Source organism: Heterocephalus glaber, unplaced genomic scaffold (assembly GCF_053883595.1).
Source record: "Heterocephalus glaber isolate CG9 unplaced genomic scaffold, H.glaber_assembly_v1.0 deba00001447, whole genome shotgun sequence".
NCBI lineage: Eukaryota > Metazoa > Chordata > Mammalia > Rodentia > Bathyergidae > Heterocephalus > Heterocephalus glaber.
The window spans coordinates 11734882-11759806 of NW_028258299.1; the positions used below are offsets into that span (position 1 = coordinate 11734882).

The 24925-nt window shown below is 44.5% G+C and overlaps 1 protein-coding gene across 18 annotated transcripts in view; it reads left to right on the plus strand.

The window, feature by feature from the left end:
* Dab1 (DAB adaptor protein 1) overlaps positions 1-24925 on the plus strand; it is a 1105478-nt gene that overhangs the window by 987802 nt on the left and 92751 nt on the right. The window contains exon 2 of one of the 18 annotated variants that reach the window (XM_021248199.2): positions 23267-23327. The exons of the other annotated variants lie outside the window; for them this stretch is intronic. Within the exon in view, the coding sequence (XP_021103858.2) occupies positions 23267-23327 (61 nt within the window). The remainder of the gene's footprint in view (positions 1-23266; positions 23328-24925) is intronic. 18 annotated transcript variants of the gene reach the window in all.

Below are 24925 nucleotides of genomic sequence, written 5' to 3' on the forward strand. Positions count from 1 at the left end.
GTATCCTTGGTTCTTCCCAGGTTCACAGTTAGTGAGCTCTGAACTGCCAGGATTTTACTTTACCATTTCCTCTTTTGAGATGGTCCCACCTGCCCCCATGGTGCTCATCATGTTGGTTTTCTGCCCAGGGGGCAGGTGTTGCTGCTGCACAGATGGGGTCTCTAGGGACCCGGGCAAACCTTAAATCTGGTGAGACTGTTCCTCTAGCCTCAGGGTATTTTCTGCACAAACCTGCCATGGTTTTTCCATCTTTTCATAAACTATATGATCATCACTAGGAGAGTTAAGGTTAAACATTCCACAAGATGTCACATTCCACCCATAAAAGTCAAATCTCTCACCAGCACTGTGGAGAAGTCATTTTTATTTTCTTGATACCCTCATCTATAAAGATGGAGTTTTTCTAGTAAACATTTACTGAATACCCACTGTGTGCTGGGCACTGGATAAAAAGATGAATCCAATAAATCCCTTCCGTGGCAGGGTTCGTGGTCAGGTATCCCAGGAAGCAGCCACTCACCCAACAGCATGACAAGTCAGGTAGAGGCATGGTGACCTCACTTGAGGTGCATACCTGTGTTTTTCTCTTAATGACCTGACCGATGACACCAGCAGGTGATACTTCATAGATCCATGCAAGCAATGCTGGTGAAAGAGAGGTGCTACGCAGAGAGCAGAGTCAGAGAACTGAAAATGTCAGAGATGGAGTGAGAACCTTCTCAGCCCCATCCCCAAAGAAAACCCCTTTTTGTTCTAATGGTGCCAGGTTTCATTGGCCTTTGGACATCTCACTTCCTCCTACCCTCCCTTCCTGCCTTCATTTTTCTGCCTAGAACAGTCTTCCTCTGACTCTTCCCTTCCCGTGTTCTTGTCCCCTTCTTTGTCTGACTCCAGCATATCCTATGGACATCTCAGCCCAGTTGCTGTTTCCTCAGAACCCTGCCCAGGTTACATATACTTTGTCTCTTCTTCCACACTCTGGCCACCTCTGTTGTAGTACTTACCAGAAGGTGGGGTACAAAAAGTGAACACAACCTGAGTGTCCATTGATGGCTGAATGTATAAATTTTATTTATATATATATATATATATATATATATGATGGTATATGACACAGCCTTAAAAAGAAGGAAATTCTGACAGGTGTCACATGGATGAACTGTGAAGATGTTATGCTAAGTGAAATAAGGCAGTCATTAAAGGTCAAATATCATCTGATTTCTATTATATAAGGCTCCTGGAGTCATCAGATTCCTAGAGACAGAATATAGAACGATGGTTACTAGGAGCTGGGGTGGGAAAGAAACAAGAAGTTAGTCTTTGGTGGTTATGGAGTTTCAATTTGGGAAGATAAAAATGTTCTGTGCATAGATTGTAGGATACTTGCGCAATAATGCAAATATATTTAATTCTGTGGAACTGAACACCTACAGTGGTTAAAATGATAACTTTTATGTTTCATGTATTTTACAGCAATTAAAAAATGTGTTATACTTGGGTGTTTCATGAGAATTTTATTTTTCTATAATTTGTTTCCTTTAGAGCAGGGACCAAGGGTTTTATCAGTGTACTTACGTACAGTGGAAAGTACATACCATGCTGCAGATAGAAGGTGACCACTTAGGAAACAACATCAAATAAATGAATGAATGTAGAACTTGTGTGTTGTTACTGTGTCAGACTGGTTTACACTTACTGTACAGGTCAGGAAATCCAGACTCAGAGATGAGTGGTGACCTTCCTGAGCTCACACAGGTGGCAAACGCGCAAGTCAGGATGGAAACCCAGGTGCTGTCATCTCCCATTCAAAAATACTCTCTTCATTGCATGAGCCATTATTTGCTGTTACTTTCTACATACAGTTAGCTAGAGCTAGGGGAGGTAGATGCAGAAAAATGAGCCTGAAATGCCACATTATACATAAAAAATGATTTCAGAAGACGGTAAAGAGCCAGGAAAAGAGTCTGATCAAGAATCATTTTGTATTTGCCTTTTTCCCGATCTCTTGCATGTAAACAAAAGAAATGGAATGAGGAGATGGATTGGCCAATCAGCTGTTTCCCAAGGGGCATATGGAATCCCATCTCTTAGGCAATTTAATCCAGAAGGGGGTTTTGCTGTAGGGAACAGCCTACATTGTTGGGGATGGACAGGATGTTTAATGGGCCTCTTCCTGCCCTAATTGCTGATCTTCCTTGTGGGAACCCCCTTCTTGTGCTGCATTAAAGAATCCTTTAATTTGTTTATATATAAATTTCTATCTACTTTGGTTATGTCACAGTTCTAAGAGGTCCTCTTTTAAGTCTCTGCCTTGTACCACCCATTAGGATTTACTGATAAGGAAGATGCATTATACATTTTATTGCCTTGTCTACAGAGCACATGTGACAACTATAAAGTACATTCATGTATAGTATGAATAACTGTCAGAGTAATTGATAAAGTCATCTGTAATAGGGTAGCTGGGATGGCATTCTTAGGAGCTGAGGTGTCTAAGTGCTCAAGAGGAAGTGGAGAAGGCAGTAAATAAATCTAGTCCTTCAGAAATCGCTGACATTTTTTAAAAAATAGCCAACTAGAATCCTTAGGCTTGCATTTCACTTTCAAGTGTAATTATTTTATGCCGCAATTCATATATGCTGACACATTGGAATCAACTCAAATAAAAGAATGCCATAAATCTTGCATTGTTTGGATGGAGCACGTGCTGGCTTCGGAAGAAGTCAGGGAGAGGCTGCCCTTCTGTGTAAACAGTCTGAGAGAGTCAGGTTGCTGGAATAGATGCAGATCCAGTTGAGACAAATGGCCCCCCAGTAATCTTTGGCCTCAATTTATTTATCCAAGGCAGTGACAGGCTTAGTACTTCCACTTTGTAGGTGAATTGTAGCTGGCCATTATAATAACGTTAATAGCAACAGTCACTAACACTATCATTTACTGGACTCCTACTTCCTGACAGCTACCTGTGTATACCAGTGTTTTATCTTGAAAAGAACCTGACATGGGAGGTATTACTAGCTATGCCATCTAGTTAACTTCCTTAGATTATTCATCTGGAAATGCAAATAATTGTAATGCTCTGTGTCACAACATGGTGAATGGCTTCCCATGGTGCAAGCATGTGTAGAGTAGCCTGTGGGCATAGGCCAAAAAAACAAAACACGAAGAAGAGTTTGTGGTCACTAATTAGTGTTGTGAGAACAAGAACTCACTTGCTCAAGACAGCATTAATCCCTTCTTGAGGGTAGACCCTTATGGCTCAGACACCTCTTAAATGTCCTCTCAACACCACTCAAGATGAGTGTTGGTGGGACAAGCTGTACTTGGACCACAGCAGTCCTTATTCTGACTGTAGAGCCCGGAAGATGGTGGCTATGTCTGCATCCCTGTTGTTCTCCCAGCCTGCTCAAAGCTGAGGGAGATGGTAGAATGCCCTTCCTTGGTAGAATCCTTCGCCTTCACCAGGGATCTGTTATTAGCTTAGTGCATGTAGCCCTTTCAGACTTCCACTTGGCTTCACAGTGTGAGCCACACTTCCTTTCTCCCCTCCAGGAACATCTGCTGGATGCAGCTCTATACTCTCACCAGAGTTTGATTGAATGATGACTAACCATTGTTGGCTCCTGCCATGGCTGCGTGTTTTTCTTTTCCAGCTGTTATACAATTAAACTGGTCCTGGAAGACAAAAAAAAAAAAAAAAATCAGAGGAGTCAGGTGTGAGACATAGGCATCTCTGTAAGCCTTGTTCTGAAAACCTTGTGCCATCTCCCCCTTGGCTACCTGAGCACTCTTGAAAGCCACAGGGCTGTTCCTCAGTTGTGCCAGGGCCCCCTCCTCACCCTCTGGCTCCAGATCCATTACCTCTAGAGCTCAGGTCACCAGGTGATGCCTCTCCTCACACCCCCTCAAAATCTCACCATCTTCATGAGTCTTTTATACAGAAGGCTAGAAGGGAAGTAGACTCCAAGATTTTAGAAATGTTTCCATTGTGAAGGCCCAAAGAAAGCTGAGCTTAGAAACAGAACAATGCTTGGACCCACTGAAGGATTAGCAGAGAAGATAAAGTTCAGTCCTGTTTTCATTGCTCCCTTGGCAGGTTGTCCCAGTGCCCTGGGACTCAGTTTCTCCATGAGTAAGTAACAGTATATACTACGCTAATCTGCAGGTTTGGGTTATGCTTGTGTAGGTCAGAAATGTCTTGAAAACTGCTAAATAGTCTACAGCTTTTTTTTTGCTGCAAAAATGGAAAAAGGGCACCATTGGGAGCCCAAGATTGAAGTTGATGGTGTAGCTGTACTACTGGCCAGCTGTGTGCTCTTGGGGACTTAACCTTGCAGCCTTGTTTTCTTCATCTGTGAAATGGGTAAAAAATCTTAACACTCTACACCTATTTTGCAGTGTTTGTGAGCCTCCAGGATTATATATGTGAGAGCATTGTTTTATAACCTGAACGATGTAGCACTCCAAAGTGTCACTGTGGAGTTATTGCGTTTTTATAGGGATGGCCAAGCTGTGGTCCTTGTCCTTGCAAACCCAAAGGCCACCTTTGTAGATGTGGTAAAATTTCCCATTAAAAAGGAAGAAGAAAAAACGTTCTACTTTTCACTATAAAATCTTCATCTTTCTCAGCCAAAGGAGTCTTCCCTCCTATTTTGTTTCTTAACTGGAAAGAAAAAAACCTAAAGAAACTGCAGTCAAAGCCATGAGTCACTGGGCTCTTTCCATGTAGGTTTGAATTAGAAGATCTGCTGTCTGCCAGACTCTGTTTGCACAATGCTGCAATGAAGGGACTCCGATCTCTATTCAGGATAAATGCTAGTCTGCTTTGTACTGAAAGATATATGCCAGAACATAAAAAGAATTCTCACCACGGTGCCCCTATTAATTCATAGCAGTTATAGAGAACTGTAAAAAGCCACCTAATTACTTCTTCCTCCTGCTGTATATTTCAAGGATGCCAGGTATCCTAGCAGATTCAAGGTAAATCTGGTATTAAAACCATTGGGCTATAATCTTCTTTTTTCCCAACCATCTTGTAACCATCAGCTTTGACTGCAAGAGAGAATGTTGTTCCCAAGAACTGTTTTATCCATGGGCTCCCTTGATCCTTGTGTGTGCGGGGAGACGCTGAGTTGTGCACTTTACTTCAGCTGGCATCACCCTGGCCACCTATAGAAAGAGAGCAGTGGACCTTGGGACTTGATGTAATTTAGGAATCACTGGAATCGCTTCAGGAGAAACTTGCCATTCGTGTTCACAGCATGATGGAAGAAGCCTGCCTTCTCAGAAGATTCACATGGAAGTGTCCCATACTAAAGGATGTGTGTCCCTAAGCACTTCCTGAACAGCCTGCTGCTGAGCTTTGGAAATAGCAGCCACACCTGTCCTGAATGCATTTGTGATACTTGATCATTGATGAATGAAAGCAGATGGATTGGCTCCTCTGCATAACAGCTGAGTTGTGGAGGCAAGAAATACTGAATTCATGTCCTGTTCTCCCTACTGAATGGCTTCCCTGTAGCTTGATAAGGTTACATCCTTAGCTTGGTATTCAGGCCCTTTGAAGAAAGACTCCAACCCAGCCCAACTTCAGATGACTGTCTTACAAGAAGCCTATCTCTTCAAGGAATGTGCCATCCCCTCACCACCCAAAGCAAAGCAGGTTTTGGGCAAGTCAGAGTCTGTTCACTTTCACCGAGCCACCTCAGAGAGGACGCCCAGCATGTTACCTTTTCTCCTCAGCATTTCCCAGATGAACACATTGCCCTTCCTAGGTGCCTGAGAAGCTTCATGTCATGATGATAGAACATTGAAACTGGCTCAATTGAAATTGAAATGAGTTAGAATGAAGTGAAGGTTGAGAAATCGCTTCCTCAGTCACACTAGGCTACACGGGGCTCCTGTCTGCCACGTTGGACAGTGCGTATACAGAGCATTTCCTCATCTCAGAGTGGGCTGCTCTGGAATGCGTTGCACTCTGGCCTCTGTGAACATTACCGCGTCACTTGCTGAGTTCTCACTTTGTGCCAGCTCCATGTTAAGTATTTTATAATCCCAAGACACATGTTTAAAGCGAGGCAGGACTTAAAGCATGAGAAACTTGAGGCTTAGTGGTATTAAATGACTTATTCCACAGATACACAGCTGTTAAAGAGTCCTGCTAGGACTAGACCTGGGTCTATCTGTCTTCAAGCTGATTCCTTAAACCACGGCACTGTGCTGACTGCAGCTGTGAGTGCCCTGCAGTAAATACTGTTATCACCTGTATGTGTTTTTATTTGCCATCTTCTCTGAGCCCCTGAGGTGCAACATGGGGTAGGCGCTCAGGCGTGTTGCGAGTGACGCTGGCCCTGCATTGAACACACTCCCCTTTGCTAGGCTTTGTTTGTGTGCTGATCCTGTTGATTTCTCCTAATCACCCCACCGTGTAGATACTACTATTATCTCCACTCTACAGATTGTTATTTTTAAAGCCCAGCTTCAAGAGTGAGGCACCATGGTGGTTAGAAAGGGGCAGAACCTGCGTGGACCCCGGTGGTCTGAATTCGGAAGCTCTTGTCATGAGCCGTGGGTCCTGCTCCTTTGCTTTACCTCCCGCGGATTTTAGTCGCTCTGCCAACAGACGGGCTCCCTGCTTCTTCTTAGAGGACCTGGGTGAATCCTCCGCTTGCTTTGGCAAAGTAAATAGAGCGCAACATCAGAGTGGAGTGGATGCTCGGGAGCACAGGGGCTTATCGGATCCCCAGGGAGCCGGCCTTGGGCAAAGGCTGGCCCCCGTCCGTCCCTCTAGTGCTGTGGTGCTGATCGATGTGGCAAATATACCCGATTGACTTCTTGTCAGAGCCCCATTTCACAACAATGGACAACATCTTCTGTAATTTGAAAACTGATTACAGACCTACGGTCCTGGCTTGCTTTGGAATTTCTCTCTACGTGAGGGCAAAAGCTTTTCCCGGTGACTCCGATACATCTCCGAGGATGTTTCTTTGCCAGTCGCATTTGCAGTGCATCTATTAATTTACGGTAACTGATCTTGGAGAGTCAGCAAAGAAGGAAACAGTACCATCTGCATTCCACTTTCCTTCATTAAAAACTCCGAGCCTAATCACAAAAAAATGAACCTTCATAAACAGTGTTTTTCCATTTTCTTACATGTCTATGGTCCTATGCCCATCCACAAATTCTGCCTATACAGTTGGTGTAGCTAAAATCCCACATACAAAATGTCCTGGGAGTGTGAATGAGAATCCAGCGAGTGATCTCCAATTCCACCTTCAGGCTTTGATCAGGAAGGGAAGTTAAACAAGGGTCTCCAAGGCAGGGAGACCAGGTCAGTTTCCATAGAAACTGTGCCTTACAGTGACTCTAAGGTGTCACCAAACAGCAGAAAAGTGCCCCAGCTTCTAGTTGACTTCCACCCTAAGAATGTGTACATTTGAATTCTTCAGTCATCCTCAGACCTCGTAGCAAGGAGAGATCTGGATAGGAATCTACTATACGTGGTGGTGAAGAGGGCAAACCCTAAAATCAAACAGTACAGGTTCCCATCCTGGATTGAGAATTGGAATTGACAGACTACAGTGGCCATCAGGCCAAATCCAGCACATCAACTGTTTTAATGATTACAAAAATCAAAAGAAAGATAACATTTCATGATATGTAAAAACTTGTTTGAAAATCAAATTCCTTTGTCCACACGCGTCATTTACACGTCTGATCCGTGGCTGCTTGCTCACCCCAGTGGCAAAGCTGAGCCGATGCAGCAGAGGTGGGCTGGCCAGCACAGCTGGAGACATCTGTGCCAGGCTCTTTACACAGAAACTTGGCCGCCTCCCGTTCCAGAATTTCATTTTTTTTAAATTTTTACTTTCATTAGTACAGATTTGCAGTATATGATGAGTACACACATCGTGGGGAGCTGGCACACGTATACATGGCACGTGTTTTTTAAGATCCCCTTGCTCATCCCTCCTCCCTCCCCCCCACCTCTTGATCTTCTCTTTCTGTCAAGGAATTTCAAAATTTAAGATTCTTACTTTATTTACCTTACCTCAGTTCTGTCATCAGAGAAATTTACTAACAGCAACTTTAGTCAGATCCTGTGACAATTGAACAAACTAAGTGTAATGGCAAATGCTATTCATTTAGCATCGTTTCTGCACATGGAAGACGCAAAATCAGTACCAGCTGATAGGCACATGATTTGGGTCAAGTTACTAAAATGTTGAACCTTAATTTCCTCATCTGTAAAGTGGAGATAATAATACCTACCTTACAGGATTTTTTTAAAGGATTAGTGGGGTAGTTTGTCAGTAATAGAGAGCAGCTTTTATTAAACACTTAACAAGTGTGAAAATGAAGGTGAACCATGGTTTAAGTGTCTTGCCTAAACTGCTCAAGTACTTAGTGACATGGCTGGGTGAAGCAGCAGGCCATTGCCACGTACTGCTTGATGGAAAGAGTTCTGGCTTTTGGCGTCAGTGCCTGACAGGTGAGGCTGTGTCTTCCCCTGCCCCTGGGGTATATACCTCGTGCCTCTGTTACATGCAACTGCCACTCTACCTTGAATGTCACTACTGCTTCCCATCACAAGTAGCAATTTAAATTTGCATTCCAGTGTGGTTTTGTGCATGTGTTTTTGTTGTCTTTTCTAGAGAGTGATTTATTCGTGAGCTCAGAAACCATATTGTCTCCTATTTGTACCTTTTGTGTCTAGCATGCCACCTGTCCATTGTTGGTGCTGAGTTAGTGTTTCCTAATGGAAAGGAATGAATGAATGAATGAGTGAGTGAATGAACATTGCATTTGCTGATGCTGTTTGTGTCTCTCCTTACATGAAACCCATGGCTCGTCTTTGGATGATGTGTAATGTGATAAAACCTTTGGCATTGAGCTGGCCTGAGAGCTCTTCTACTAGGGAACTGGGGAGCAGCCTACGTTAGGCCTGGTCCACTGAGCTTATAAGACTTGAGAAAACATACTTGCTTCCTAGTTGAAAGAGACTTTGTAGCTTGCCCTACTCCTCTGTTTGGCTGCTTCTTTTGTAATTGCTCTTTGAAAGTGCAGAAGAATTTCTCATGTGGAAGATAGCATAGGGCCAGTGTCTTAGTTACTCTCCTCATTGCTGCGACAAAATACCTGACACCCACAAGTTAAAGGAGGAAAGATATATTTTAGCTCACAATTTGTAGAGGTTTCAGTCTGTAGTAAACTGGTTCCAAGGCTGGGTAGCATGGCAGAGGGTCATCACAGAGGAGAAATAGTCCATGGTGGAGCAGGCAGGAGCCAGCAGCAAGTAGCAGCCAGCCTGCCTTTTCCTTTTATCCCATTCAGGTTACAAGGCTTTTGGGTAGTGCCACCCACACCCAAGGTGGGCCTTCCCATCATCCACACCCAGAACTATGCTAAACCAATCAGTGGACTAATTTAGTAATCACACATCCTTAATCCCAGTATCACACACCCAAGATCCAGCCAGCTCCTAAAAGTGCCACCTGTGAGTGCATGAGGCTTTGGAGGGACATCTAGATATAAGCTACAACAGCCAGCTAGGTCAGGTGAGCCACTCCACCTTGGTGATAATCTACCTGCTGGCTAGGATGGAAGAGCCTCATGGAGGTTGACAGAGGCCACCATAAGCTTTCAGTTGCATCCTGACTCAAGGTTGCTTGGTGTGCACATTCTCAGTGGGGTAATGTTCCTCTACTCTGAAGTGTATCTTTGGCTCTCGGTGTGAACATCAGTCCCTGAGGCTGTTCTATGCACTTAGTCTCCCAGAAGCAGACTTCCAGGCAGCCAGAAAGGATGCTGAAATCAAACAGTTAATTTTTCTTTTCACATGAGACCCTAGCATAAAAGAAAGTATGACAGCAATAATGTCATAATGACACCACAGACTTTTATGTATTAGACACTTTTAATGTATCTGTAAGTGTTTAATGACAGTATTATTATTCTTATTTGGCAGGCGTTGAAACTGAGATCTCAGAGGTAGAGGCTTTGCATGTAGAGTCTTTCTGAGTCTGGAGCAGAATTTAAGTTTTTGACCACTGATCACCTAAGCTGACCTCACTACAAATACATTCTATGTTTAGGGCAGAGATCATTCAGTCGTTTTTCCATTCAGCAACTTCTTATTGATCACTTAAAAGAAGCACTGAGGATTCATCACTGAGGGAACAAGACAGACAAGGTTACCACCCATATTACCTTCCATTTTACTAGTAGATTCAGATAATAAGCATGTAAATAAGCAAATAACTTCAGATAGTGATATTATGGCATTTTTAAATTCAGGGTAGTGTGATGGAGAGTGGCTGGAAAGAATAGCTCAATTAGACAGAAGGGTTGAGGGAAGGTGGCTCTGATGAGGGGCCCCAACCCCGAGGCTTGGATGCTGGAAGTCAAGAGAGGAAGACTGCAGGGAAGGTTGTTGGGCCGAGGCTGGGGCCACTTGTGCCCACAGCTGAACCCAGATGGGGGTAACTCAGGTAACCTTTGGTTTGTGGGTGGCTGTGTCCTGCCCCTGGTGTGGCAAAGACTGGGTCACCAATCCAGAGGGGCTCAGGGTTCAGGGTTCAGCCTTCTTGTTGTTCACAAATCCACTTCTCCCGCATCTCCCACATCCTAAGTCCATTCCTCCTTCAGGCCTGGCTCAGCGGCTCCTCTCCCAGGAGCATTCCCTGGTTCAAGCCCCAATGAGTAGTCTTGCTTTTCTCGAGCCCTTTCTTCACATTCTTCTTTCTTATTCTTAATATATTCTTCTCTGCATCACATATATTGACATAGGTTTCTTTTCTTTCTTTTTTTGGCAGTACTGAGGATGAACCCAGGGAATACTGAGTTACAGTCTCAGCTCTTTTTTAATTTTATTGTTTATATTTTGATACAGGGTCTCCCGAAGTTATCCAGGCTGGCCTTGAACTTGCCATCCTCTCACCTCAGCCTCTGGAGTAGTTGGAATTACAGGTGTGCTCCACTGTCTCCAGCTCTTTCTGTTCATTTGTCAAGGCCAGAGTATAATGTAGTGTACCAGACCATGGTATGAGAATTAAGCAGGACCTAGGTTTGAGTTCCAGATTTCTAATGTGTGATTTCAAGGAAGTTCCTTGAGCTCTCCAGATCTCAGTTCTGTCGTGGCAAAGTGGGTATAATTACAGTCCCATAGCACAGGGTTATTCTGAAAGTGAAATGATGTCCGTTAAGAATTGACTGCATGATAAGCAATTAGCAGATGTAAATATTTGTAGCTATAGTTACCGTATGTCTCCCAACACTCTGTTCCCTCTCATTGGGCTGAGAGTTAGACAGCAGGAATTTTAGAATGCCTGGAATATGTGGAGGGCTAAATAAATATTCTGAGGGAAGGAATGAAAGTTTCCTTTTCTCTATAGATGAAAATATTACATAATATATATATATATATTTTTTCACAACCAGGGGAAACCTCAGCTGTCACGGAAGGAATTCTACTACTTAAAGAGAAACTAGGGCCCCATAGATTAGAGTTAAACCTGCAGGTACAAAACCTGTTCATCGTGGATCTGAAAGCAATGTTCAGCTCACCTAGGGGTGGCAGTGCCTGTAGAAGTAGGTCAGAGCCAGCTCCTAGGCTGGGGAGGGGTGGGGGGCAGTTCTCCAAGTCAAGCCTGGATTTGGAATATTTTGTCATTGGGACCCTGGTGTCCCTTGAGCATGTGGCTTGGCTTTCCTTTGGAAGATGCAGCAGGGATTGATCTTGTGTATCTTTCTATCCCTAGCATGGGACAAAGCAAGGGACAGAGTAGGTACTGTATACACATGTGAGAAATGAGAGGACAACACATGTGGCCACCTTATTTACAGCTCATAATGTGGAGTATTCATGTGCAAAGTAATCCCTAGGGTGATCTGCCTGTACTTCCTGCATGGCAGAGTCCTTTTGTAATCTCAAGCCTCGCTCATTTCCATGCCTTGCCTGTGAAGAAAACAGTAAATTTCTACCTCCCTGGGAGGTAATATGCATCGATCCACCCATGATTTGAAGGCTTGTGAGCATTTAAATGACACCTGGGGTTATTGATTTCAACATAGCAGATTGTGTTTAGAAATCATTTAATGGTGTAAGATTCATGTAATCATTCAGCATATACTTAAGAACACCTACTAAGCGCCAGGTACTTTTTCCTGTCTTCATCAGGAATGTGGAAAAATAATGGAACCCTGTCCTGGGGTGACTGAGCAGGGGGCTGAGTGAGCAGGGCGGGTGGTTGTCAGAGCACAGTGCCTGGCACCTGATGGCTGCTCAGCATTCTAGTTAGTATTTATAAAATGTATGTATTCATAAAGTTGCAGTGATGAGGAAAATCAAAGTCACAACCACACACTTTGCATTTTCTCACACTGCCAAGCTGCTCCTCTGCTTGATTTTTCTAACTCACACTCCAGGTTCCAGTCATACCAGACTGTTGGGAAAGTCAAGCCTCTGGAAATAAACCAAAGAGGCTACCAAAGAGGTCTTCCAGGTGTGTCCAAAACAGCGCACCAGCCTCAGCAAGCGTCCCTGCCCTGGGGAAGATTCTTGGAAATGCATCTTATCACTTGGACACCAGTGCAAGGCATGCTGGAGCCCCAGCATGCATCAGACAGCAAGAGGACCAAGGAAGGGGTTAGGGTTCAGAGGCTCAAGGCCCCTGGCTGCTCGCCCTCAGGATGAGAGTTCAGGGGGCTGGCTGGGTACTTACTTCTTAGAGGAGCCCCCCAGAAAACAGAGGGGGTAAGCCAGAACAGGAGGTAAATCTCAGTCCATTATGGAGAGCCAAATTTATCAGGCAAATTTAGACACTAAATCCAAATGGCCATAAGTTGGCTAAAAGTCCCAGTTACCAAGCCAAGAAATCCTTTAGGCAGAGGTGCTAGTCACAGTAATACTACATCAGAGATGAACTGAGGTGAATTTCCTATGATCATCACTACCATCCCGGGGACACCCTGGCCTACCATCAGCAGTCAGGGGTACGAGTGGAGATGCAGAACCTAGCGTGCAGTGCATGGATGAAGGTGCTCTTGCTATGGCTCCTTGTGGCTAGAAGCACAGAAGGAGCTGAAGTAGCTTGCTCTGCTTCCCCACTAGCACCTTGCGAAGCTAGGCATCAAGATGGGACAATCTGACCCCCAGCCCAACGTCCTGAGCCCCAGGCTGCACTTGCAGAATTCATGAGGTGTGCTGAGCGAGGCCTTGGGAAGGCAGCCGTGAGCAGACAGCGCCCGTCCTTGAGGAGTGTGTGTGTCAGAGAGAGAGAGCACTCACTGATGACCAGTTCAGAGAGTGGTGAGTGGTGTGAGCCGCACAGAACTGCGCTGTGGGGATCAGTTTGGATCTGGGTGAGATGGTAGATGAGGAGGAGCAGCTGGGTGGAGGGCAGGGAAAGAGGGTTACAGAAGTCACCACAGCAGGGGTACTAAAAAATATTGCTGGGATGAGGGGCTGGCTTGTAAGAAACCATTTGACTTAATCGCTGCTCCTCACCGCATTTAACAAATAGCCTGCACCCTCAAGTAGACCCTTGGAAATAGCACACCCAGGTCATTGAATAGGCTCAGATTGGAATCAGTCACTGTGCTGGGATGTTTTGTATTTTTACCTTGTCCTCTTGATCAGAGGGACTTTTGTGGAGGCAATCATTGCAAGGACCACATACAAGGGCTGATGATAGCATAGAGAAAGCAATGCACGTCCAGAGCTGAAACAGAAGGCAGAGCATCAAGGAAAGGTAGGTGGAAGACCATCCAACCCCTGCCAGGATCAGGGCTTCCTCCCCATTCTGCGGGCCAGGTGTGATAGTCTGGAGTTAAGAGTGACACAGAGGCACCATCCAGGGTCACACTGCTGCTTAGAGAGGGACAGAGCTTGGCTCCTGGACCCAAACTGCCTGCCCCGAACCCCGGCTGCTCCTATTCCTTCTGACCTCATTCATGCAGCAGGCGCACACGTACTTATGCTTTAGTTTCCTTCCTAAAAGAGTCCTAAGTTTAGCCAATGAAGAAAGGATTCTCCAGCTTTCTGCACCTCCCTTTGCTGACTTCGGAGGTCCTGTAACCCTTAGAACACACATTCTGTGGGCTGGATGCTCAGCACTTGGCATACTGTGTCCTACCTGGGGAGATTGTCATTCCCCTCCTCATTAATTGCAGTGCTTTCTGGGTGCTTTTGTGGTCTCTATGATCCCTAAAATCTAACGAAAGGTCTGGCACAGAATGGACAGTAATCCATTTTACTCTGAATTGACAGATGGATTGATTTTTTTTTAATAACGTGGGGAAATCACTTTACATTTATGGACCTCAATTACCTTATCTATAAATCAGCGATATCAAACAAAACGATGCCTGAAATTGATTCCAGCCTCGTGATAACCTGACCAGCTTTATGTAGATAGAACCCTGTATCTTGAGACCCTGGTAGAATTAGTCTTGATTGCCCTGTGCTGTCTTTTCTTTTGTGCCTGTTTTTATTTATAATGTACTTATATACCTGGTTCCCTTCCCCTGCCAATCTGTGAGTTTAAGGACAAGAATGGGACCTTTCTCACTCACCTTGGCTTCTTCCAAGTTTAACACATGGGAGGTGCTCAGGAAAATGAATGAGCAAATTCTAATCCTTCATTTCCTTATCAACTTAGGCCTTTAAATAGACCTTCTTTTTCCTGCCTGCCATTGATTCAAAAGGAAACCACTCTATATGTTTCAAGCTCTTTTATCTTTAGAGGCTTTATAATACGTGAGTGAAAATTCAAATTTTTATGATTTCCAATCCTGCACAGCCCTCCCTAGACAAGAAACAGAGAGAAAGCTCCACCTCCTCAACTGGGTCCTTTGGGGGATGCTCCAGACCCACATACATCTGAGATGGATTACACCTATTGTTTATGAAAGAGGTGTGCACCCCGCCAGACTGAGGAAATGACCTAAAATTTGTGATGAGCCATTTAAATTGGGTGAACAGAACCCTCTCTCCTCCCACCGCCCGTGCAGAAATGGACTTAATGAGCTCATGTCTTGTTGAGATTAAAGGAACTCAAAACTCCCCCCAAACATTCAGTGCAAAGAGACAATGCTGGGGTCGGGGGAGAGGTTGTTAGAGGAATAAATGAACAGGCAGAGAGATTGCAAGACATCAAATAAATATCAAATAGCAAGAGCTCTGTGTGCCATTTAAGATCTTACTTCCGTTTTAGAAAAGGTTAAACCCAGTGTGATTATTGTGGCCTCAGAAAAGAGGAAACAAACTGATAGGAACTGAGCACCTACTAGGGGCCTCGAAAGTCAGGACGGTTTATCCAGGTAGATTTTAGCCTTTGTGTTGGACAGAGGCTTGGGAGGTTGAGATCTGACAACCACTCCAGGCAGGAAACACCCAGGCCTGATACAGACCACTAGTGCTCAGCTTCTCTGCTCAAGCCAGCCAAAACCAGCTTTCAGAACAGGATCCTGCCCTGCTGCAACTCCGGGTGGGCCCTGGACCGGAAACTACCACGTCACTACTCATAAAGTTAGAACATGAAAATAGAAAAGGAAAAGTAAATTAGCCAAAAAAAAAAAAAGAAAACTTTTAGGAAAATCAAAGTGGTACGGTGAAATCATGCTGGGTTTTGCAGGCTATCTTTGCACAGAATGTTTAATTGGCGTTGTATTTTGAGGGTTAGATTAGAAGAAGAAAAAAGACAGTGTTCAACCTGATTTCCATGAAAATGAGACGAAGGGAAAAATGTGAGGTATTAAAACGTGTGAGTCGAATTCTTAGATCTCTATATCGTGAGTGGCCCTTGGCAGAACTTTCAAATTGGCTACAATGCTTTAATTGAAATATAGAATTGTAATAACACAATGTGACAGGCACCTGCTGAGAGGCCAGTGGCTGCTCCCACCTCTCCTTAGAGCACCAAACATGAGGCTGGGAAAAAACCACACACACACACACACACACACACACACACACACACACACACCCTGAGAAGCCTTTGAAAGGGCTTTGTTCTTTTCCAGGCTCTTTGAGGTTTGCTTTTGTGAAGAGTGCTTTCTTTTTTTCATTCACTCCAGGGTCCAATTAATCCAGCCCACCCCACCCCCATCCCCAGCATGTTCTGTGTGGAGGTGTTTTGCATCAATTAGGGTGTTTGTTGTATACTGGATGGAAGGAAAAGAATGTGTGAAATACCCAGATTTACCCACAAAGATTCCAAATCTGTTGATCAGCCTGAACCATACGCATGAGCTAGGTAGAGATCTCCCTGTCCCTGAGTTGTCCCCTCCTCCCTGTGTGGCTGAGGTCGCTTTTATATGTGCACACACATTGGAGTTCATGACAGGGGTCCTTGATCTGGTGGCACCCTGGGAAGATAGGCTTAGGAATCAATGGCAGACTTGTAGGAGGGTCCGTGAATGTGGGCCCTAGCTTTGTGCCTGACCCAGCCTCCCAAAGTCCTAGCCCACACCTGTCAGCAGGATTCACCTGGTGGTTATGTCCACCCCAGATAGCCCACTTTCCCATGCTAGCAAGCTTGTCTATCACATATGTTCACATCTCCTAATCTCGAGCCTGTCCTTCTCTCAGTCCTGAGCCCTATATCAGCAGAGCACTGTGAGGTCCAGGTATTCTCCATGCAGCCACCACTGGCCCTACCTTACTGGTACACTTGGTACAAGCTGGGTATGAGCTCTGTTCTCCACACCTGAGCCTTCCCCACAAATGGACAGCAGCTTCCTTGTGCCATAAGCCATAGGGCAAAATAGCAGGTGGACTTAAAACTAGTGGAAGCCCTCCCAGCCTTAATTCCAAATGCACTATCTCTTAATGTCAACCACTTTGGTGTTAAAACAATCAGCAAAAGTTAAGTGTGCTACAGGTTACAGCAGCATTCTTTTTGCAACTGTTTGGCATGAAGGACAAGTTATTTTCTTTTCCAGATGACACCCAAGACACGGGCCTCCAGTGCATGACCTGAACAGTAGTTTTTGAACTAGTGCTGTTGGCTTTCTCTTGACACAGATCAGTAACTGTAAAGCAGTACCATTCTGCAGACCACAGAGTGCATGTTCAGGGCATTATTGGCTTCTCACTGCTAGATGGGTATCATCATGCAATGAACAAGGCCCAGATCCCCGCAGGGACCCTTGTCCCAAGTCTTACCATTCGTCCATTTGCACCTGACAGACGCTTGATTCCATGCCTAGCCATGAAATCTGTGCTTGAATTTGCTTCCTACATGTTGTAGTTAAGGTTTGCAAGGGAATAGATTTAATACAGGGCACATAATTTATGGGATTATTTTATAATATTCACCCAAAAAGTCAAATACAGAGGAGTACAAGAGATCTGTCCGCATGCTAGAGACCTGAAGAGTTCAACCAAGGGCTTGGGTCCCACAGAAATGTCCCATGCAAGTCCAGCTAAATGCCTAGAGCCCAAGGCAAAGTCCAGAGGCCTAGAACCCATGGCAATGTCTTATGCAAGTCTGTATCAAGGACCTACACTGGCCAGTGGTAGAAGCTAGAAAGCCTGTGCTGGTGGGGTGAAGGGTCTGGCCACCAGGCTGGAGGATCTGCAACGGAGCCAGGAAATGACACTCGAGGCTAAGACCACAGCTCTCCTGAAAAAAACAGCAGCCGTCCCCAGTGACAGCAAGGACCTGAGCTCCTCTGACAGCTGAGTTTGTATCAGGAAAACCAGCCAAGGCAAGCTTCTTTGAGAAAATCAACAGCCTACGATCTTCCCCTCCAGTTCTCCTTTTATGACATTGGCAACAATCCTTAGGTGAGTCTTCCACGCCCAGAACCACACTGACTCAGTTCAGCTGGGTGTGCCAAGTTGACCATTAATTAATCCATCACACGACCTATTTCTGAGGTCCAGCCACATCCCAACATCTTTCCCTTGGCCTCCTGCAAGGCCACCTGGTGGATCTCCCCATAGGGCTCTTCTGAACCATTTCACTCCATTCTACAAAATCAAACCACAGCAATCTCTTTAATGTGTAGTCCCCGCTCAGTGTCCATGGAGGACAGATTCCAGGATCAAACCCCGCTGATGTTATAGTCTGTTAGAGAAGATGGTGTAGTATTCGCAGATAGTATTTTGTCTATCCTCCTATGTACTTTAACTCACTTCTGCATTATTTGCTATACTTGACATGATGTGAACGCTGTGTAAATAGCTCTTGCACGGTATTGTTTAAGGAATAATGGCAGGGAAAATCTCCATGTGTTTAGTACAGGCAGTTTTTATGGGAATTTTTTGATCCACATCTAGTTGAATTCACAGATGTAGAACCCCTGAATATGCCACTTGCATACACGGAGCATGTTCCCCTTCTACCTAAAGTGCTTTGAAGGCTTCTTTTGCTCTGAGGCTAAAGGCCAAAGCGCTGATGTGCTCTACAGGGTGCTGGGGTACCTAGCGCTGTCCGTCACCTTGGGTCACTTTGCCCTGTTCTCTTCTCCACAGCATTCAGGCCTTCTTTCAGTTTCTCAGAAACCCTCCCTTTTCCCCTCCCAGACCCTCTCAGAGCCTTTGCCCCTGTTCCTCTTGATTAGAATGCTCTCCCTACACTGGGTACACAGAGTGGCTCTACCTCAGGGTAGGCGCTAGGGACTTTGCGAAGGGTGAGCTTCTGTAAACTTTACCTCCACAGTATGTGATTAGTGTTGCTCTTAAAATGAGAAAACTGGAGCTCACAGAGGTTCAGCGACCTGCCTGCAGTCACATGAACACCTGCGGAGTGAGATCCAAGCCCCGCCTGGTGGATACCAACGAGTCTGGTCTGTGTTGGCATTTAGGGGGTGTCAGGCCTCCTGTCTGCTCCTCCTCCCACTGACTTTTCAGCTCTGCATCTCTTTCCCTGGCTAATGTGAGCCTCCAGCTGTTAGCACCAGGCAGTCCCGCTGGGCAGAGACTGAAAAACTAAAAACAGCCCCATTTTGCCCATTTTCCCTGGAAGTCCCGGCGTGTGGGTTTGGGAGACCGGGTCATAACTGTGATGACCGTCGTCTCCTCTCTTAGGGTCCTGGCATTCTGAGGAGAGAGCAGCTCTGCTTCTTGTCCTGGTCACCTTCAGCTTCCTGGACTGGAGCTCCTTTGGGCCTGGGACCAAGCAGAACGTGACCCAGCCGACAATTTCTGGGAAGTCCCAAGTGTATTCGGGCCTCTTATAACATGTGGCTGTGCCGTTGGAAATCTATTTGCGTGGATAAATGGACTATTCAAGAGATGAAAAGCATTTTTTTTTCCATTTAAAATAGGAGAAAGAGAAACCCATGAACTTTGCAACTTCCTGATATCCTATACTTTGTGTCACAGGCCTCCACTGGAAGCAAGAAAAGCTATGAAAGGAGAATAAAAGCTTCGGTAAAAAATGGTTGGGCAGGCACTGGCGATGAGAAAAATCCACATGCTGTAATTATAGATCTGTGTTTGTTTTAAATCCTGGCACTCAATCTGTGAGCTTGGTTTAATAATAAAATACTAGAATTATGCATGCAAGTGCAAATTTGGTATCATGTCAGTCAATTCCAAACACTATTTACAGAATGGTATCATTACAGTGCATTAATATAATGAAGATGGCAGTGTCATCTATTTCGCTATAATATCCTTAACACATCACCACAAGATGGTTTCGGGCGCCCTTCTGAGGAGCTTAAGCTAATCTCCAACTATCTTTGCACTATCCTTGCTGAAAGAGCATGGCTCAGGTTCTGCTGTAATGTGAGTGGCAGTTGTTTGGGATACTGGGGAGAGAGGACAAAGGAGGAAGAGAAGGGGGAAAGGAGAGAGACCCTTCGGCCAGTGCTCTCTGTGTCCACGCTTCCTTCCGCCACTTGCACATCACACTGCACTAGCATTTGACTGGTCACTTGTTATTGCCTCAGTAGGAGATTGGAAGTTCATGGTGATCGGGGCTTTTGCTTGTTTTTTATTTATTTATTTGTTTATTTATTTTTTGGCTTTTGGTTATTTATTTGTGACACAGTAGGTGACATGGCATGGGGATTTAAATACTATGTCTAATCCAGACAACCTGGATTTCAACATCAGCTGTAGGGACAAACTAGCTCAGTGGCTTTGTATAGATAATTACCTGCTCTATGCCTCAGTTTCTTCATCTTTAAACTACATTAGCCTGATAATATTTTTGTCTGATAGACATGTTGCAGATATTGAATAAATAGAGTTCTATTTAATGCCTGGCACATAGTAAACACTCACCAAATGTCAGGTAGCACTCTTGTCTCTGAACCCACAGTACCAGGTGCAGTGCTGGTGTTTAGTAGATGGCCAGTGGGTATGTATGGGCTGGAAGGATAAACAAACAGGTTAGCTGTAATCCGCAGAATGCATTGGTTATCTGAATCTATAGTTTCCTTTTGATTTCAGTGGCTCTGCCAGAATCCAGGCCTCTCCTTTGTTGGAACTTGAGCCTGCTGGGAGATGACTGGACTTGATTCAGATCACTATCGAGAGAGACAAAGAGGTTTGCACATCGGGGACTGAAGTTGAGCCTTTTCGAATGTGCAAAACTGAGAATTGATGCAGAAGTCATTATTAACTCACACATTTCACAGGATGTTTGCCTTTCAACAAAGGGTGACTAATTAATGTAACAGTTGATTATATGGCTCCCTTAATTTGTTACTGGTTTTCAAATAGCAAAGTAATTACATCACTAAAGAACAGTTACTAGAAAGTCAATCTACAAACAAGATTCAGGAAGGGTCGCACCTGTTGCTTCTACTTCCTGTTTGGGCAGAGCCTTGTGTTCAACTTGGTCTTGGCAGCAGTTCCCAAGTCCCCAGGTAGACGTAAACCCAGCAGCATGGCCGGGCTAAGAGTGACAGTCAGCTCCCATGGTGAGAGGGTGTGGAGGGCTGTGGGTCAGCGACCAGTTCCCATCCTGACTACGCTGCTGACCAGTGGTGCGTATGGTAACCATTGATGGAAACGGCGCTGTCAGTGGCATCTGCCGTATTTGAAAGGTGGACAGATAAAGGTACTTTAACAGTGTGTGATAGATGGTAAGGGCTGAAAGATATTTAATATCATTATTAGTCATGATGTACCCTCTACTTTCTCTGAGACTCATGTCCTGACCTTCTGCACCATGGGTCTTATTTCCTGACAGCCCTGCCCCTGATGACTCCATGCCCACCCCAGCTGTTCCAGGGCCTCCAAGCTTCACTCCCATTCCACCCCACATCTCAGCTTGCCAAGTTCCCATTTATCCCGCAGATCTTAACCTAAAGAAAGCTTCTCTTTAGCCCTCTCTGCAGGCAGAATGGAGCACTCCTTCCCAGTGCCTCTTTGTTCCTTGAAAATATGGTGTTTGGGTTATTGAAGGTCCTGCTTTCTCCCATTTTAACATCTCTGCAATCAGGATCTGCTGTAGCATGCTAGGTGCAGCGCAGTACAATACACCCTTTCTAGTGCATCCCACATCTAGTACTGTTTTATTATTTCCATGTCTCTACAACCTGAGGGGCAAGCTGTGCACTTTCTATCCCTTAGTGTCTAGAGCAGGGTTGGCAAACCGTGGTACTGTGCCACTGCTGGCTATTTGTTAAAAGCTCTAAAAGGTTCACCATCACTGACCCAGACCAAGAACTTAGTCGGTGTCGCTCCACAAGTAAGAAAATAAGTGAACAAACAGTATACCCAGGTGTCTGATTTTGTTGGGCAGCACAATCTCTTGGGATATATGCTAATACCTGACAAGTAACAATGACACCTCCAGCACCTATAGCACTTACTATGTGCCCAGTCCTATTCAAAGCAGCTATATGTATGAATTTGCTTACTTCCTATTCACAATAGCTAAGAGGGCAGATTCTGCTTTTATCTTCATTTCACAGATGGGGAAGCTGAGCTTTAGAGAGGTTAAGCAAGATGCCCAAGTTCCTATAGCTAATGTTGGAATTGGGACTTGCACCCACCCAGCCTGGCCTTGTGAACAGATTGATTTAATGTTCCTTAGTCAGGCAGCCAGAACCTTCCCTATTCTACCACCCACCATCTGTCAGGATAGCCTATGTGCCCTGGTCTGACACGCCCCCCCCCCAGTTAAGAGAGATGCAAGTTTCCATGTTTGCCTAACATCATTCCTGTACCTGGAAATGTATTTGCCTTTTCTTGATGGTCAATTCAAATACAGAACTGGCTTCAAAGTCCAACCTCATGGTGTCTTTGGAACCTACTCCACCCCACAGGGAATTCATCTTTCTTCTACCTCATTGCCTACACTAACCTTTAGAAATTATCTGTGTCCCCGTATATGCACGTACAGTGCCCCATGTCAGAGTTCATAGTGTGTTAGTTTTTCTAACCTTGGTTCCACCTTAGACTGCTAATTCCTTGAGGATAGGACCAGGTCATAAGTGCCGTTGAGGTCCCCCAAACTGTTCCTATTCTAGAGCCCTAGAAGTAGTAAGGATTAAATAGATGTGTTCATCAGGTTCATTTCTTGGGAGAAACCACATCTGTATTACACAACCCACAATATTAACATTCCATTCATTCATTATTCAACATACATTTATTGAGTACCCACAATGTTCTAAGAACTAAGCTAATTACTACTACCCCTACAGCTACCATTACTACTAATAATAGCAGCTGACATTTATTGAGTGCTTCGTTTTTCTCAGACATTATGCTGAGGACCATAATCACCATTCCTTTAACCCCTACAATAACCCCATAATCCTGTGTCCACAGATCATAAAACTGAGGCTTGGCGATATTAACGTATTTTACCTTATAAGCCCCTTGGACACAAGGTTACTTCACCTCATCTTTGAATTCTCAGTACTCAACAGTTTGTGGCCCTTGTTCGGTCCTCAGTAAATTTTTATTGATTAAATAAATGGTGGCCACAGGAGTCCATTTATAAAATAGTAATCTGGTCCCAGAGCCCCCAGAATTAACCATTATTTCACCTTGGTCCTCTCAACCCAATTGTACCAATGAGGCTAATGATACCTAAGAAATAAAGCAACTGTCTCAGTTCATACAACTAACAAATAGCGAAGTTATAAAATACCCAGCTCTGACTATCATGGTAAAAGAATTACCTCAAAGATAATCTTACTGTTAAGTCTCTGTAAGGTAAAGTTAGACTGTGTCCTCTTTTTTCTTTCCTTCTCAAATAATATGATCCCTGGGGCAATTGAGATTAGGTATATGCTGTATTTGGTATGAAAGTTCAAGAATGATCATAATTTTTGTTGCTTATTACAGGCATCTCGGTTTTTCCAAATGGGCCCCAGGATTGCTTCATAGTCAAGTAGAGCATTCATCTGTGAGTTGTAATGCTCCATTTTTCTTTTCACATCTTTAAACCAAGAATAAGCCATAATTTATGCATGATAACTTGGAGACTCTTCTATGGTACAGATTGATTTTTTTCCACTGCAGCTTATAAAATGCTTTCATGGTCTGTTCGAGGTTGAAGGGAGAGCAGAGAGAGTCAGCCCAGCAGCTCATTTCTTTTGTCCCCTGGCACCATGGACTCCGACTGGGTGGAACCAGGGCTCTGTGAGGTGTTTTTGTGCAGTCTTCAGTTCAAATTTCAGTTGAACTCCAACCAGTTCTGTGACCTTGGATAAGCATCTTAATCCCTCGGAGGCAACTTCCCTCATTTGTAAAATTAAAATTATAAGATGGTCTTGCAGAGTTGTTGAAAAAAAGAAGCAAAAATGAGCATTTTCTTCCTGCCTATGATTGGAGTTGAATCAGCTTTATGAAGTTGCACTCAGCAGCTTACTCAGAACCAAAGTACACCTCCCATTGGTTTTTATTTACTTATCAAAGACATGGTTGGCATGTCTTTAGCATTTTTATATCAATAACTATATATTTTATAATTTCATATTTTTATATTTGTATTTATCTATTAGTTGTGTATGTTCAGCAAGTCTTTGATAAATACATATTACAGCAACAAATTACTACTGGAAAGTCATGGGCGTGACATTCCTGAACACCTGGAGCTCCAGACACAGTAGCACCTGCATGGCCCTTAGGCGTTGTGTGACCTCGCCTGCTGCACAGCCCTGGCTCCTCACATCTCCAGCTCCTGGGGCCACATCTAATCATGAATTGAAGTGACACAGGCTAAAGCACACAGAATCAGGTGCAGCCTTCCAGCTCCTTCTTTTCCCATCTGGCCAATGCCAGGCTATGGGGACTGCAGTGAGGACGCAGCCCTCAGCCTGGGATGCACGTGTGACTCTGGACGTATAGCTTGAATGCCAGGGGATCTTCATTGTAATGAGTCATCTGCAGTCCATGGTTAACCTACCTGTCTTAATATACTAAGCCATAGGTTTGCAAGGGTACAGTTAGTCAGGAAGTGTTGATAAATTCTAATTTTCACAGGTGAAAGAAGCATTGCTTGCTCATCCTTTACCCCTTTTCATGAATTTCTCAATCCATGCATCCATCTGCCTATACATTCAACAAACATTTTTCTAACACCTATTCACCACCATTTACCAGTCTGAGTACTGAGGACATAATAATTAAAAGCCCCTGGCACCCTTACCTTCTTGGATCTGGGACTTAGCTGGAGAAACAGATCAGAAAAAGCTATAATATAATACAACAAGATAAAGGGATGATAGGTAAGGGAGGTTATAACAGCCAGATAAAAGGGCACTGATCCCAGCTTGGTGGGGTAGGTTGAGCTGAACCTTGGTAGATGAATGTGAGTTTTATTTATTCAGCAACAATTTATTGGTCAACTCCTCCATGTCAGGAAACTGTTCCAGGTGCTGCAGTACAATAGTGAGCCAGACAGGATGATCAACAAGAATACAAATAAATGAGCCAGTTGCCTTTGGAGAATTCTAGGTATCATGAAGCCCGAGAGAGAGTGACTATGCAGAGATGAACCAA